Source organism: Moschus berezovskii, chromosome 14, assembly GCF_049115385.1.
Source record: "Moschus berezovskii isolate FMDL1 chromosome 14, NW_MosBer_1.0, whole genome shotgun sequence".
In the NCBI taxonomy this organism is placed as follows: domain Eukaryota; kingdom Metazoa; phylum Chordata; class Mammalia; order Artiodactyla; family Moschidae; genus Moschus; species Moschus berezovskii.
Window position 1 is genome coordinate 24,671,050 of NC_142473.1, and position 17,648 is coordinate 24,688,697.

At 44.1% G+C, this 17,648-nt stretch overlaps 1 protein-coding gene across 2 annotated transcripts in view; it reads right to left on the reverse strand.

The window, feature by feature from the left end:
• Positions 1–15,338, reverse strand: part of ARHGAP20 (Rho GTPase activating protein 20) — a 207,215-nt gene extending 191,877 nt beyond the window's left edge. Inside the window, exon 1 of one of the 2 annotated variants that reach the window (XM_055422993.2) lies at positions 14,941–15,338. Coding sequence is in view for 1 of the 2 variants with exons in the window: in XM_055422992.2 (XP_055278967.2) it covers positions 14,456–14,560 (105 nt within the window). In the remaining variant the exon portion in view is untranslated. Of the gene's footprint in view, positions 1–14,455; positions 14,728–14,940 lie in introns of those variants that run through there. The other variant, XM_055422992.2, reaches the window with a different exon arrangement.
• Between the last annotated feature and the right edge of the window lie 2,310 nt (positions 15,339–17,648).

A 17,648-nucleotide genomic window follows, 5' to 3' on the forward strand; every position in this document is an offset into this window, starting at 1 on the left:
ATCCTTTGTGGGTGATCTGTACAATTCAGTGAGCAATGAACTGTTTCTTGTCTTCCCTACACACCTGACTCATTAACTTTGTGACATACCCCAAAGACAGTGGCCCTGCAAGGGGAAAAGGAAATTATTTCTACCCCTGCCCCTTGCTTCTACATCCTGTTATCACAAGGTTTCGACCACTGGACGAGCTAAAGCTTCCCACTATTGTCACTTTGGTCAGCGATGAGTATGATCTTCTATTTATTCATAATAATCCCAGCCAGAATCAGTTTGAGCATTTAAAGCAAATGTCATCACAGAACAGACTACTATAAAGGGATATAATTTCTTTCCGAGATTAAGAAATGTTTTACTTTTGGCCATATTTCCTGTTTCTGTGAGATAAGCACTTTGAAATAAATATGAGATCTATGTAATGGAGAAGAATGGGCACTGGCACTGAACCTAAACTCTGGATGCTGGTTCTGTCACTTCTCAGAGTCCTCTCTGTAAAATGACTAAAACTGTTTGACCTACCACAAAGAATCAAATAAGATTTTATATGTGAAAGCCGTTTGACAGGGAAAGCACCACCACAGTGTAACATACAGAGTAAAGCTTCAGAGTGTGTGAGTACCGTATGTAATAAACATGAGGATAGTAGAACTCCCCTTCTACGTTATTATTTGTTCCTCTCATATAGATATCTGAAGTGCCACTATGGGCCTTCAAATTGACTGGACTTTCTTCTTTGACAAAGCCACCAGTTTCAAACTCGAGTCATGATTCCCTTTCAGCATCACCCTGGAGTGTGCAAGTTCAATCACTGATGCTCTCTCCCTAGTAATCCTGCTACAGGGCAGGGCTTCACTAAAATATCACATCCCAGTCCATAGGAAGTGCTGCTATTTCTACACCCACGCCACACTATAACAGAGGGGCGCTCTGGTTGCTCCAGCACCCATCCACCTGCACGAAGGCTAAGGGGCAGAACGTATCAGAAGCTGTTGGAAAACTCTTGCTTGCAGCAACCTCTCACTTTCCTCTTGCAGAAGGGAAGAGTACAGCGATCAAATCCAAAACCATAATGGTAAAAAAAAACAAAAACAGACTGTATCAAACAAGAATAAAAACCAGGCCAAGGTCTGACCAGATTTAGATATACTGTAACATATTAAAGTCTACTCTGGAAGCTGAGGTTCAAGACATTGACTGTAGGCATAGAAGAGCAAATACAGAAACTCTCCTAAGTATAAATCGGGACCCAGGTAAACGGGAAAAGCAAAAGGCCACAGAGTCGTTGAGCTTTCCAGATCTTTGAAACATAAGCTGATATGGGCACACATACATTTCATTTTCAGAGTCCACACACATGTGACCAGACATCCAGAAACAGGTTTTACCTTTCAGTTGTTCCATGTGACAGCTGTCTGTCAAAACTAGGTCAAGGCTGCTCAGCCCAGCACTGACACACTGATAGGGCTTTTCTGCTGTCTGCTGGATATTTCTAATCTAAACTTGTCCTGGATAAAGAAAAACAAACTGAAACAAAATTAAAAAACAAACTGGGCCGTGATGCCTACAAGACCCATCATTGGTGGCTGACAAAAGGCGGTTTCCTCTAACTCCTTTCCAACCTCCCACATTGTGGCCAAGTCTTCTGTCAGTAAACAAAAGCGAAGCATCACCCCAGCCTCGGCTGCTTCAGTGTCTACCACCAAGCTAAGCATTCACCTTGAAGGCTTTCTGTACACAATAGGACCTTAGAGTTCCTAGAACCCTAGGCACGAGTGATCTAGAACACTTGAGATACCAACAGAACAGGAAAGCAAACTTTCACCTCAATCACAGTGTATTTTAAAGATATTCAGTAAGTTCAGGCTACTCAATATAACAAAATAACACAGATTGGGTGATTTACATGGCACACACTTATTTTTCAAGCTGAAACTCCAATACTTTGGCCACCTCATGTGAAGAGTTGACTCACTGGAAAAGACTCTGATGTTGGGAGGGATTGGGGGCAGGAGGAGAAGGGGACGACATAGAATGAGATGGCTGGATGGCATCACCGACTCGATGCACATGAGTTTGAGTGAACTTCAGGAGTTGGTGATGGACAGGGAGGCCTGGTGTGCTGTGATTCATGGGGTCGCAAGGGGTCGGACATGACTGAGCGACTGAACTGAACTGAACTGAGAGGTTAAGAAGTCCAAGGTCAAGGGGTCAGCAGATTTAGTTCTTGGTGATAGCTCTCTTCCCAGTTTGCAGATAGCTGCCTTTCTGTTGGAGCTTCACACGGGGGACACAGAGAACAAGCTTTCTGGTCTCTTGTATGAGCAGTAATCCCAACATGGGGATTCTGCCCTCATGATCTCATCTAAGCTAACTATTTTCCAAAGGGCCCTATCTCCAAATAGAGTTGACCCTTGAGGGACACAGATCTGAACTGTACAGGTCCATTTCCACACGAATCTTTTCCAATAAATATGTACTACAGTACTATACCATATGAGGTTGACTGAATATGCAGATATAGAACCATGGATAGAGAAGTTCTAAGTGGATTTTTTGAGCATGGAGGGTGAGTATGTCTAACCGCCACATTGTTTAAGGGTCAACTGTATTATCATACTGGGGGTTATGGCCTCAACCTTTGAGTTTTAGGAGACACGAACATTCAGTCTGTAACAGAGGTTTTTGTCAAATACTCAGGAGACTGAGGGGTATGAGTCACGAAACTCCAAACTCCATCAAATCACACTAATACAATGTACATATATATCTTCAAAGCACTGTGTATATGACTCTATGTACATATAAGTATGTGTAACCCCCTCTGCAACAATGTCTCTTTGAGCTTCCCTGGTGGCTCAGATGGTAAAGAATCCTCTTGCAATATGGGAAGAACTGGTTTCTATCCTGGGTTGGGAAGATCCCTGGAGACAGAATGGCTACCTACTCCAGTATCCTTGCCTGGAGAACAGAGGAGCCTGGTGGGCTACAGTCCATGGGGTCGCAAAGAGTCCGACACGACTGAGTGACTAACACTACTTCCACACATATAAGTGTATACACACACGTATCTAACTTTGATATGATATACCTATTTTTGCGACAGTGTATAGTTGATAACATGTTTTAATGTCAATTTAAATTGAAGTCCAGTATATTCTCAGCTACCAAAGCCTCCTAAGAAGGCAAGTGTTATTATAATCAGTATGTCTGTTAAGTGGTATGTGGCCCTACAAGGCACAAGACAACTTTGTGTCGAAAGAAGCAGCCACCAAGTCCTGGACAGCAGCATGAGGAGAGGGAAAGGATTTGGAACCCAGATTATCCAAGTTCGAGGTTTCATTTTCTGTAGGTGCCATCAGCTGTCTCACTTCTCCCAGGCTACCAAACATATTCCACCCCTTGCCCTGCAGACCTTCCACAAAATCCTAAAATTAGAACAGTAAAGGGACGGAGAGTGATAAAGTGCTTCATAACAACCTTCACTGCAGAACCAAAAAGCAACAACTGCACTACTTAGGAGTCTGTGACTTGTGAATTTCCAGTCGATAAGCTACAGCTCTCTGTGAGGACTCAATCTTCAAAGCTGATAAATAGTTTTAACATAGATATATAGAAATAAAATGTAATTAAAAAACAACATATTCTGTTCTAATATATGAATGTTAGAGTCACAAAAGGGTAAGTTTTCTTCTGCTATGTTAAAATGCACTACTGTGTTCACATCTTAAGTGAAAATTAACTATGGAAGCAAGCTTTTTCCTACACTCAAGATTTATCGTATTAAAATGTTTACTGAATTGAGAGTTTCAGCTACATTTCCCACACCCAATTTTCCATGGTGGAAACATCTAAGGCACAGGATTCAGTGCACCCACACATAACTTTGAAATATAGTTCTAAGAGTTTGGAGAACACGCCAAGTTTTCCAACAGCAAGCAGTACTGAGATATCAGCATGGAAAGAAGGTCTCCTGAAGAGCTCCTGAAATATGAGTGCCTTATATAAAATGTCTGAAAATGATAGACACCAAAGCAAAACGACCACAAATTTCCAAAGAGATTATCAATGATTGTGTCACTGATTGTCACTATTAGTCCATATTTACAATGAAGGTTAATATTGTGTCAGCTTGACTGTCCACAGTGTGCCCAGGTTACATATTATCTCTGGGTGTGTCTGTGAGGGTATTTTCAAGATGACATTAGCATTTGAACAAGCAGTCAGTAAAGTAAGTTTCCCCCCTCCACCATACAATCATTCATCATTCACCTTTACAGAACAAGAACTGGAAGAAAGAGGGATTTGCTTTTCCCTCCCTCATTGTCCAGCTAGAACATCTCATTTCTTCTGGTTCCCAGGAAATACTACACCACCTTCCTCCCTGTGGATGGCAATCAAGGGACTCCTACCCATCTGTTTCTCTGAAGAACCCTGACTAGTACCTTTATCTAATGGCAGTGACGTAATATTCTACATGGAGAAGGTGGAGACTCTGCTATCTGAAAAGCAAAATTACCTCTCAGGAGAAAAACTTCTCAGATATGCTTTGCTCAACTGGTTATAAAATTCAAATCTACTCTCTCCTACGTCTTATGTTACAATTAATAGAAAATGCATCGGTAGTCTAGTTGGCAAGAAAACAGTTGGAAAATCTGCGTTCAAATTTTAAGCTCTGCTGCTTACCAAACACAGCCCTGGAGGGCTCAGTGCCTTCTCCTCTAAGAGTGCATTATTAATAATGCCTACCATATAGCTTACGTGTGTTATGTATAGTGAGACATTTACTTACAGAAGTTTCTAAAAAATTTCCTTTACTCTTCCATATATTACAAACAGTAAACTCTTACCTTTTTTCTCAAGCTTCTACCTTAGAATATTTGATATTTACAACCTTCAAAGGCGACTGCTTTGATGATGTATGTTATGGATCAAATTATTATACTTGTGCCCCCTAAATCCATATGATGAAGCTCTGACCCCCACCCAATGTAACGTTATTATGAGGCAGGGGTCTCTGGGAAGTAATTAGGTTTAGATGAAGTCTTGAGAGTGGGGCACAGATGTATAGAACAGTCTTTGGGACTCTGTGGGAGAGGGTGAGGGTGGGATGATTTGGGAGAATGGCATTGAAACATGTATGTTGTCAAATGTGAAACGAATCACCAGTTCAGGGTCGATGCATGTTACAGGATGCTCAGGGCTGGTGTGCGGGGATGACCCAGAGGGAGGATAAAGGGAGGAGGGAGGTGGGAGGGGGGTTCAGGAGGGGGAACTTATGTACACCGGGGGCGGATTCATGTCAATATATGGCAAAACCAACCAATATAATATTGTAAAATAATTAGCCTCCAATAAAAAATAATAATAATCACACACACACAAAAATAAAATGAGATCACCTTAAAAAAAAAAAAAAAGAGAGTGGGGCTGCTATGACAAGGTTAGTGCCTTTGTAAGAAGAAACCAGAGGTATCTACCTCCATCCCCATCTCTGCCACTACCTCCCCTTCCCCGTCGTTCCCTCATCTCCCTCACCATTTTTCTTCTCACTGAGTCTCCCACGTGAGGACACAACAATGATTGGAAGCCAAGACGAGGACTCTCACCAGGAACTGAACTGGCTGGCACCCAGGTCACGGGAATTTACAACCTCCACAACTGCAGGAAATAACTGTGTGTTGTTTAAGCCTCCAGTTTACTGTATTTTGTTACAGCAACCTGAGCTGAATAAGACAAATAGCATTCACTCATTTGCATGTAAATGTTCTTGTATTAAATCCAAGGAAATAAAACTCTTTTTATTGCTTTACAGGTACTTTCACCTGGTACCTGTGAAAAATTACTGATGGCTTCTGCATTTTTTTGAAAGTGTTTTTATATATTTTCTCCTTTGACCCATAAAAAACAACCTTGTGAGATATACAGGATATGGATTATTATCCCCATTTTACAAACAAAGAAACAAAAACAAAACATAGAAGTTCAGAGATCATACCAGTGATAACAGAGGCTGTTTCTGATTAGAAACAAAGTCTACTTCAGTTTTTGATATTTCCAGACTGCTCTCAGCCAAGATAACCTCTCAGGTACCTGATTTTATGCCACTCACTTTGTGAATCACATCACCAAAGTGTTCAGTAGGATATGGGCTTAACCATGGGCATAATATTTTTCTCAGTTCTAAAGAATAAAACCAAGTCTTACTCACCAAGATGTTTCATTCAAACCCCAGTGCAAGACACACACATGGCTTAAAGTTGGCTCTCAGGGGTGTTCTACCATAAGTTGCTATAAACACATTTGGACCCAGAGAATATAGAAATAAAAGCCAGAATGAAGTGTATAATGGCAGCTGTTATACTTTTTAATGTTGGAGGTATTTTAAAATCCTTTTGCTTTGATTTTCTGTGCCTGCAAGTCTCCCTTCCCTCCTCAAAACCTATCTTATTTAAAGACTGTTCAACTAGTGTGTGAAACCAACGGGTCAGGGTGCTTAAAAATGACAAAAATCATCATTCCTAACTGATATCATTCTAATAAGTGCTGTCATTTCATTTCACAAAAACTGTCCTATTCAAATGTGGACCTGCTCAGGGATATGTTATCCAGGATTCTATCCATAACACATTATCTACTGCTGCTATTAATATTGCATTCTAGAATCACACTTTTAGAAAATACAACACAAATCTACTGTCTATTTTTTTGAATAGCCTCAATTATGGAAAACTTTCTATTTTTGGAAACAGTCAAATCATCCGACTAATATATAAAGGTGGGTGAACCAGCTAGGTGATACTTCTTGAGGTTAAAATAATAAATGTAGCTATTAAGAGACTGACTTCTTACACAGCATTTACAAACTAGGTGCTCAAACATAGTATGTGCTTTGCTACCTCAGGACCTTTGAACAACTGCTCCTATTTCCTGGAATCTTTTTATTGCATGGTCTTTCTCATCAATAAAAGACTGAAGCATGTAAACAAAAGCCTGCCCTGAAACACCCTAATGCCAGAGTGGTCTAACTCCACATTCACGTTTCTCTAAATCAGTGTCATGTTGGTTTCTTTAGTAACAGTTCCCATCATTTAATAAATTTGCCATTACTGTTCTTTTTTTGGTCTCCTCTCAATCTGTGCTGTCCAATACCTCTACACACATGTGGCAATTTAAATTCAAATAAACTACAATTAAGTAAAATCCATAAAAAAAGAAAAACTGGACTTCATCAAAATTAATAGCTCCATTAATTGAAAGAAAATGTTAACAGAATAAAATGACAAGACACAAAGGGAGAACATATTTATAAGTCACAAAAATACGATAAAGGACTTGATTCCAGAATATTTAAATAGGTTTCAACACTCAATAATAAGAAAACTAACAGGCTTCCTTGGTGGCTCAGTGGTCAAGAATCTGCCCGCCAATGCAGGAAATACGGTCTGATCCCTGGTCCAGGAAGGTCCGCATGTTGCAGGGCAACTAAGCCTGTGAACCACGTATAATGAGTCCGTTCTCTAGAGTCTGGGAGCCGCACCTACTGAAGACCATGTGTTCTAGAGCCTGTGCTTCGCAACAAGAGAAGCCACTGCAATGAGAAGACTGCATATCGCCACTAGATAATGGGCACACACAGCAACAAAGACCAAGCACAGCAGAAAATAATAATAATAAATTTGTATAAGGTTTTTTAAAAAAGAAAACTAACAACTAAAATTGGGCAAAATATTTGAATAGGTACTTCATTCACTGCAGATAACAAATGGATGACAGGCAAGCGTACGAAAAGATGCTCAATATCATTAATCACTAGGGAAATGCAAATCAAAACCAAAATGAAATACAACTTTCTACCCTCTGTTATTTAGTCACTAAGTTGTGTCTGATCCCTTTGCGCCATAGACTGCTCTTAGCCAGGCTCCTCTGTCCATTGGATTTCCCAGGCAAGGATACTAGAGTAGGTTGCCATTTCCTTCTCCAGGGGATCTTCCCAACTCAGGGATCGAAACAGCATCTCTGGCATCTCTGCATTGGCAGATGGATTTTTTACCAGTGAGCCACCAGGGAAGCCCTTCTATCCTCCAGGATGACCAAAATAAAAAAGACAGATAATAAGTGTTGGTGAAGATGTGGAGAAATTGGACTCATACGCACTGTTAATGGGAATGTAAAACCACTTTGGAAAATAATTCGACAGTTTATTAAAACGTTACACATACACTTAAATTATGACCCAGGCTCAACATTTAAGTATTTTTCCAAAAGAAGTGAAAGCACAAGTCCATACAAAGACTTGTATATGAATGTTCACAGCAGCTTTGTTCATAGTATCCCAAACCAGGAAAAAACCAAAATAGCCACAAATAGGTGAATGGAGAAACAAACTGTGCTTTATCCACATGATAGAATACTACTGAGTACCGATCTGCACACAAATAAAATGGGTGAATCTCAAAATAACTACACTGAATTAAAGAAGCCAGACAAAAAGAATACATAGTATGATTCCATTTACATAAAATTCTTTAAAATGCAAATTAACCAATAGCGACAGAAAGCAGACCAGTGGTTGCCTAGAAACTGGGAGGGGAGAAAGGGATTAGAAAGAGACACGAGGGGACTTTAAGGAATGACAAATATGTTCATTACCTTGGCTGTGGTCATGGTATCAGAGTTGTATAATGTGCCAAAACCTATTGATTTATGTACTTTAAACATGTACAGCTTATTGTATGCCAAGTATACCTCAAAAAACTGTTGAATTTTTTAATTGCTCAGTTGTACCAGCCACACTTCAAGAGCTCAATAGCTACGTAACAGCTGCTGCTAAGTCGCTTCAGTCGTGTCTGACTCTGTGCGACCCCATAGATAGCAGCCCAACAGGCTCCCCCGTCCCTGGGATTTTCCAGGCAAGAACACAGGAGTGGGATGCCATTTCCTTCTCCAACGTAACAGCTAGTGCCCATTAAATTGGACATTGTAAATAAAGACTAGTTCTGCCACTGTCGAAAGTTCCAGTTAATAGTCATGATCCGGGGTCAGAAAACTACACCACAGATTCACCTCTTGTTTTTCTAAATAAAATTTTATTGGAATATAGTTATGCTCACTTATTTACATATTGTCTATGGATGTTTTAGCATGACAGAGGCATAGTAGGTAGCTGCAACAGAGACCTTATGGTCTACAAACCTAAATTATTTACTATCTGGCTCTCTGAAAAGATTTGCTGATCCTGCTATAAATCGTAAACCCTGAACAAGAGGGCCATATCTATTCCTGCTGACTGCTGTACATAACTCCGCTTACATTTAATGAGCACCTAATATACAGCTTCCCTGGTGGCTCAGATGGTAAAGAGTTTGCTTGCAATGTGGGAGACCTGGGTTCAATACCTGGGTTGGGAAGATCTCCTGGAGAAGGAAATAGCAACTTACTCTAGTATTCTTGCCTAGGAAAATCCCTTGGACAAAAGAGCCTGGAGGGCTACAGTCCATGGGGTTTCAAAAAGTCAGAAAGGACTGAGCCACTGAGATACACATAATATGGACCACTGTCCTAGGCATTGAGGCAGCAGCCTTGAACAACACAGAAAATGTCCCTATTCTCATGGTGTTCACAATCTGGTGAGCTGTTCAGGTAACAAAACCAGAAAGGAAATAAGACTATACAAGGCAAGACTAAATTCTAAGATAAGAATAAAACAGAAGGCACAGGGCATGCCTGAGGGGCAACTTCCACTTGGGTAATCAGAAGCAGGCCTCTTGCAGAACCTAAGATGGAAACGACACGAAAGAATCAACACTGCAAAGATCTGTGGCAAAAAACGAGACAAGAGCAACACCAAAGCCTCAGAACACAATGAATTTGATGACTCAATGTGTGAAAAAGAAGGCCCACGTGGCTGGAGAATACACAAACAAGGCAGGAAAGGCAGATGAGGTGAGAGGAGTAGGGAGGGCTAAAAAGAGGAGTTTCAATTTTACTCTAAATATGACAGAAAGTCACAATACGATTTTACACAGTTAGCAACATGATCAATTTACATTTTTGAAGATCACTCTGGTGCTTCTAAATGGTGACTGGGGCAGGTAAAAGCAAAAAAGGTGTTAGACAAGTTAGGGGATTTCTGCAAAGGTTCAAGTGAGAGATGGTAGTGGTTTGGCTTGGACTACAGTGACAGCAGTGGAGATGAAGTGAAGAAATTCAAGGTATGTTTTGAAGTGACAGTGAACGAGCCTTTCTGATGCTTGTTGTAGACTAAGGAAATAAATACCAGACTTTTGGCTTAAACAATTGAGACAAAGTAGTCACTGCAGATGCCGATTGCAGCCATGAAATTAAACGACGCTTACTCCTTGGAAGGAAAGTTATGACCAACCTAGATAGCATATTAAAAAGCAGAGACATTACTTTGCCAACCAAGGTCAGTCTAGTCAAGGCTATGGTTTTTCCCGTGGTCATGTATGGATGTGAGAGTTGGACTGTGAAGAAAGCTGATCACCAAAGAATTGATGCTTTTGAACTGTGGTGCTGGAGAAGACTCTTGAGAGTCCCTTGGACTGCAAGGAAATCCAACCAGTCCATTCTAAAGGAGATCGATCCTGGGTGTTCATTGGAAGGACTGATGCTAAAGCTGAAACTGCAATACTTTGGCCACCTCATGCAACGAGTTGACTCACTGGAAAAGAGTCTGATGCTAGGAGGGATTGGGGACAGGAGGAGACGGGGATGACAGAGAATGAGATGGCTGGATGGCATCACCGACTCGATGGACATGAGTTTGAGTGAACTCTGGGAGTTGGTGATGGACAGGGAGGCCTGGCGTGCTGTGATTCATGGGGTCACAAAGAGTCAGACACGACTGAGCAACTGAACTGAACTGAACTGAGTGTGAATTACAAACACGGTGGGAAGTACAAACGTAAGAGCTAACATATGCTAATATTCACTCAATTTCACATTAAATTTTTCTATCTTGAGAGTTACGTACTATTGTTATTTTCAATTTACAAATAGAAAACTGGAAAGATTAAGTAACTGACCTGGATTTGAGGGCTAGTACAAACACAATGTAGACTTGAACCAGGTCAGTTCAGTTCAGTCGCTCAGTCGTGTCCGACTCTTTGCGACCCCATGAACCACAGCACGCCAGGCCTCCCTGTCCATCACCAACTCCCAGAGTCCACCCAAACCCATGTCCATCAAGTCGGTGATGCCATCCAACCATCTCATCCTCTGTTGTCACCTTCTCCTCCTGCCCTCAATCTTTCCCAGTATCAGGGTCTTTTCAAATGAGTTGGCTCTTCGAGTCAGGTGGCCAAAGTATTGGAGTTTCAGCTTCAACATCAGTCCTTCCAATGAACACCCAGGACTGATCTCCTTTAGGATGGACTGGTTGGATCTCCTTGCAGTCCAAGGGACTCTCAAGAGTCTTCTCCAATACCACAGTTTAAAAGCATTAATTCTTCAGCACTCAGCTTTCTTTATAGTCCAACTCTCACATCCATACATGACTACTAGAAAAACCATAGCCTTGACTAGACGGACCTTTGTTGACAAAGTAATGTCTCTGCTTTTTAATATGCTGTCTAGGTTGGTCATAACTTTCCTTCCAAGGAGTAAGTGTCTTTTAATTTCATGGCTGCAATCACCATCTGCAGTGATTTTGGAGCCCCCAAAAAATAGCCACTGTTTCCCCATCTATTTACCAGGTCATCAAACTCCAAATTTCACCACACTGTGCAAAACTGCCTTTTCAATAGTAGTTTCTAGGAATATGAACCATATTCTAGACAATAGCAGTACCACTGGATTTTAACTTTCAGGATGACTAGTTTGAAAGATGCTATGGTTTTGCTTGTCCTTCAGGGACTATTAAGACCAACTTGTTTTCATAAAGTAAAAGATGTAATAGTCTGCTATACACACTTTTCAAAGCACTTTCACCATTATATTCTCTGTGATACTCCTTTTACAAATGAGGAAAGGAAAGCAAGTGATTTCCTCAAGATCATTCAGATAGTAACAGAGATAGGACTAAAAGCCAAGTGAACCCATTCCATACAGTAGTCTGGCCAATAACATTGTCTTTAAAAATGCTGAATATTCAGTAAGAAATACATTTTACCCCACTACCCCAAATGCACATACATATACATAAATGAAACAGAGCAAAAAGTCATACAAAGCAATCTTTACCCTTACTACTGTGCCAATACTTTGTTCTATTTCATTTTTTTAAAATGCTGACAGCAACTAACAATTTCAGCAACACTGATCCAAGTCTCAGTAATTAACAACAGCATAGTAGACATTTTAAGAAACAAGTCTCATGATTCACTAGAACTACCAAGCACTAAAAAGGTAAGAGGAAACATAAAAAAGATCAATCTGTTGAGTATTTGGGATATAAGAAGATTGTGGTCCATGAGAGTGTAAATGGCAATGATTCTGAGTTACAATTTGGAAATATTATTTTATTGTAATTAACTGCTATTGCTATGGAGGTCTCAAATCAAGCAGATACACCTACTAACATTTAAAACAGGCAGAGATGCACATTTCTGGAAAAGTATTAAAAGAAAAATATATAATATTATATGTTAAAGTATTAAAAATAAAAATATAAAAAGCGTTTCTTCAATAAACACAGGTCTTCAATTTTACTTTTGCCCTAAAGGGAGTAAAAAGCTGTAGAAAGACCAAGCAGGCAAAACCTATTTCTTTTTTTAAAAATGAAAAGAAAAAGACTGGATTGACAGCGTGTCAAATCATTACGTTTTATAATGCAGGACAAAAATGGCTTAAGATGCAAAACAATCTTTCATTTATTGAACAAATACTTCTTGATTGGTCAAGCTACTCTCATGCTTTCTTGCTTAATTACCATTAGCAAAAAAAAAAAAAAGGATGAGATGTATTCTGGCATACAAATACTTTATTTTCCCCAATTCCTTAAGGTTACAAGAATAAAAATTGCTTTTAAACTATGTTGATTACTGAATAGTCATACAGTGCCAACCTAGTAAATTCTCTCTCTCTCTGCATCTCTGAAGGGGAAAAGCGACAAGGACAAACCGCAGCCTCCATATATCAAAGACAGAGCCAGCACTACAGCAGATACATCATCAAGTTCACTGACACTCCTAGATGGCTCTGCACCAGGGTCAAGGTCCCTGGGTGCTCACACAAACTCCTACACTCCGCACCAACCTCACTTCTTTTCTGCTGACCTCCAGCCAACCCAGGATTCTGCTGGGCATAGTCATGAAAGGCAGTAAGATCCGGACAACCAGGGGGCCTGCGTAGCCCTTTAAGGGTCCAATGATACAAATGCATTCAGGCATTTTCAAGATGTTTCTTAAGGATGACTTAGATTATCCCTCTAGTCCCATTTTTCTTTTGTTTTCCCCCAACAGAAGCTGGAAGGTCACCACCAGGACACAGCAAAAACGGCCAAATATCAGAAGGGGGGAAGGGAGGAGCGAGAGCAGAAAAGGCTAGAAACACCCAAATCAAATGCTCTGAGAGCCAAGCCGCAGCGGCCGGCAGCTCGCGGCCGCTTGCACTTGCTGAGGGAACCATTCCAAAGGAACCTGACCCGATTGGAGTGAGCACGCCGCTCGGCGGCCGCGTTTATCCTAAAGGAACGCTACAAGTTGTTGCCCGCATGCTTGCTCCCGGCTTTGACAGGGGCCGCGCGCGCCGCCCGCAACTCTGCCCTGCGAAGCCCCGGGGGCCAGCGGACGAGCGCCGGGTGCGGGCCTCTTCGCCGCCGCCCACCCGCCCCCTCCAGTCCGGTTCCCAGCCGAACTGGCCCTCCGCGGCCCCGGGCGTCAACCGTCAGCATCCCCAGCACAGCTGCAAAGGCTGACCACCGCCTTGCAGTGACCCGGGGTCACTCCGGGTCTCGATCCCTGGCCCGCAAGCACCCCACCCGGCCGCCCCTCGCCCTGCAAAACCCAGCGGAGCGGCCCCGCGGCCGCGTCCAGGTGAGGGTCTGAGAGCCCCACCGGCGCCGCTCTCCGGCCGCCTACCTTCCCTCCGCGCGGTCGCCGCGCCAGGGCGGATCGCCTCGGCCCTGGCGATCTCGGAGCTGGCCCCGTTAGGGGCCGACGAGCGCCTGAGGGACCTCGGGGAACCCCGGGGCCGGGCACCCGGCGGGGCTGGGGAGGGCGATGGCGCAAAAGCGGCCCGCGCGCCCCGCCGGAGGGAGGAGGGCGGCGGATGAGGACGCGGAGGGCGGCCGCCCGGCTCGCTAGGAGAGCGACACTGACCCTAGACGCGACGAGCCGGGGGTGCCGAGGCGACCTGGGGAGACAGGAAGGCGGGCTCGGCCTCGTACGGACGCTGCGGGTCTCGAGCCTCGAGCGTTAAATACCCGCGGCGTCCGGCCCGCGCAGCGGCGGAGGGCGCGCGCCGGCGGCGGCGGCGGGGCCCCGCGCGGCGTCCTCACCTTCTTGGTGCCGGGGCCGCCTGCGATCCGAGACACTCCTGTCAGGGAAGAGGAGCGCCCCGGCTGTCCCCCTAGAGTCTCCTGCTGGGGGGACATCGCTTCCATGAAGAGCGCTTGAGAGCAAATCCCAGCCCAGGAGGAGGTTACGCGGGCATGTCCGCGGGACGGCGGCCGGACCGGCGAGGGCGCGCGGGGCCGAGACGGGCGGCCGCGCTCAGGCGGCGAGCCGGGCTCCGGGGGCGAGCCGCGCGCCTCCCGTCGGGGCCATGTACCGCCGCCCGCGCTCGGTACCGAAGCTGCAGGGTTTGCCGCGGCGACGGCCCGTCAGCTCCGCGGCCGCCCCGCCTCGGGCCCGCCCCTCGGCGCCTGGCGCCCAGCGCCGGGCCCGCCCCCGGCCGCGGCCCACACAGCGCCGACCCTTCCCGCGGCGCGCCGAGGCGCGCGCCCTCCTGGATATTATATTAGGGAACGGGCGACCGACTGACCTTCTCGGTCCGCGCCTCCGAGTGCGGTCAGCTCGCCGGGCGGTGTCACGAACGCGGGCCTCTAGCGCGGACGCGCGCCTCTCCAGGCGCTCGAACCACTCGCACCCGACTCCATCCCTTCCCGCGCCGCGGCACCGCGTGCGGCGGCGCGGCTGTGGCGACCTCAGCCTGAACGGAGGAGTGGCGGCGATTCCTGCCTCGCTCTCGGCCGACAGCGGAGGGGTTCCGGGGACGGAGGCGCACGTCGCAGAGGGCCGCACAGTGGAAGCCCGCGGTCCCGCACGCTAGCCAGCTGCCTGACCGGCGCGGGCTCTGCAGCCCCCGCACGATTTGCACCCCGGCGGCAGCCCCCGCACAATTTGCACCGGCGGTTTCCGCTGTCTGCGGGCTGCAGAGACCCGGGCATTCCAAGCATGTAAGGGCAATTAAGGAAAATGCGGTAGAGAGAGGGCTCTGAAATTTGGCTTAGCTGTTGAAAAAGCTACAATATGTGGAAGTGTTGATCAGATATCTGCGTTGAGAGCATAACTTCCTGTCAGCCCAAATAGTGGCACATTTTTTAAAGGTCAGAGAATAATCAGAGGGAAGGGATTTGGAGCTGACTCGGGCTGAGTTGAGTACTGCCGTACTTTGCAGGACTGGCTGACTAGGGAGGCTGGTTCGGTAGGTGGCATTCTTCCCTTGGAGTCAGGACTCCGTAAAGGATGGTTTGGTGATGAAGGACACAGCTCGAGGATACTAGCTTGTGGAAGAGGTTTGTTTTTGTGGTAAGAAAAAACAGATAGAGGTTCCTGCCGGATTGGGCTGTTATCGAGTCAGATTATAGAAGAATAGGGTTCTGGCCAGCTCTGTTCCAAAGCAAAAGTTGCTGTCCAAAACACACCCACACACTACCATCACCACTAACCCTGCAATTGTTACTGTGGAAATAAGGGCAGAAAATATTCCAGTCCATTTTATGCCTTGTACATATCACATTGTTTAAAGTAGGTTTGTTACACCGGCTTTGTAAATCACACACACACACACACAAAGATATATATATATATATGTAAATTATATGCACCCATACAGACACAGATTTTCAGGGTGACTCTGATGCTTAGAGCCATGTCCGGACAGGGCTTTGCACTAACCCTTGAGTTTTTTTGGAATTTCCACTTCACACTGCAGAGGGGTTTGCAGCTAGCTCTTTTCATTCCTTGTTGAAATCATGCTATGATGATTCCTATCTTGAATGGGTGATTTCAGTTTTTCTTATTGTTTCATTTTTTAATTTCAAGAATTAAAAAGTATTTAATGTAATTTACATGTTATGTTTAAGGTTTATTGTCTTCTAGAGAGGAGGACTCTTTATTGTTGTTCATCCCAGGTGCCTAGAGCCGTGTCTGGCACATTAAATGTTGCTTCAATAAATGAATGGGACATAAAAGGGTTATGAGATAGATCCAGAAGAGCCAGGCTAGACTTGATTATTTCACTGAGTGTGTACTCAGTGGCTAAGTCATATCTGACTCTTTGCAACCCCAGGGACTGTAGCCCGCCAGGCTCCTCTGTCCATGGAATTTCCCAGGCAAGAATGCTAGAGTGGGTTGCTATATCCTTGAAACAATCTTTCCGACCCAGGGATCTAACCCATGTCTCCTGCTTGGCAGGCAGACTCTTTACTACTGAGCCAGGAGGGAAGCCTCATTTCGTTGAGAGCCTTGTGTATTATCAGGTGTTTATTTTGAGATATATACCTCATGCTCCAAATCAAAGTAGTATTTATATTGCTAAGTGAAGTCGCCCAGTCGTGTCTGACTCTTTGCAACCCTATGGACTGTAGCCTACCAGCCTCCTCTGTCCATGGGATTTTCCAGGCAAGAGTACTGGAGTGGGTTGTCATTTCCTTCTCCAGGGGATCTTCCAGACCCAGGGATCGAACCCAGGTCTCCTGCATTGTAGGCAGACGCTTTACCATCTGAGCCAAGAGGGAAGTCCCTATAGTGCATATATGGGAAACCTACTTTCACGTCTTACTTTCTGAATGCTTTTATTTCAAAATCCATTGGTTTTGATTTGCATAGAAAACCATCCTATCCCTCTCCTATAAGGAGTTTGGGGGGAGGTCTCACTTCCTAAATGAAATCGAGTTTGCTCAGATTAACATGATCATCAGTGTAATGATTGAAGAACACAAATGAGATCATTTCGCTTCTCTGCTAAAAGTTTCTTTGGCTTGCTGTGTCTGTGGACTGAATTTCAAATGTACTACAGATGTCAGTACAATCTGACACCCTTGTCCTCAGTAGTTTCTTTTCTCATTTCTTGTGCCTTTTCACCTCTCACCCTTTTCTCCCGCTCATTGAACTTACCTTGACCTCTCACATCTTCATGACTTTGAACCTGCTGTTCCCATTGCCTGGGAAATTTTACTTCCATATTTTCCAACCTCTTGCTTTAAACTTATTTATCTAGTGCAGGGTGCATAGTAAATAACCAGTGAATATTTGTTACAGAAATAAATCTTCAACCCTTAATGTTAATAATTAAATCAGGGAAATCTTCCTGACTTTAGTCCTCTTTAACCTCCCACACCAATCACCACACACACGGGGTTAAACACACATTATGTGGTAGTAACAGATAATGTTTATTGAGCGCTTACTTTATAGGACACTATGCTAAGCATTCTACACATACTAAGTTATGTAAATCTTCATAAA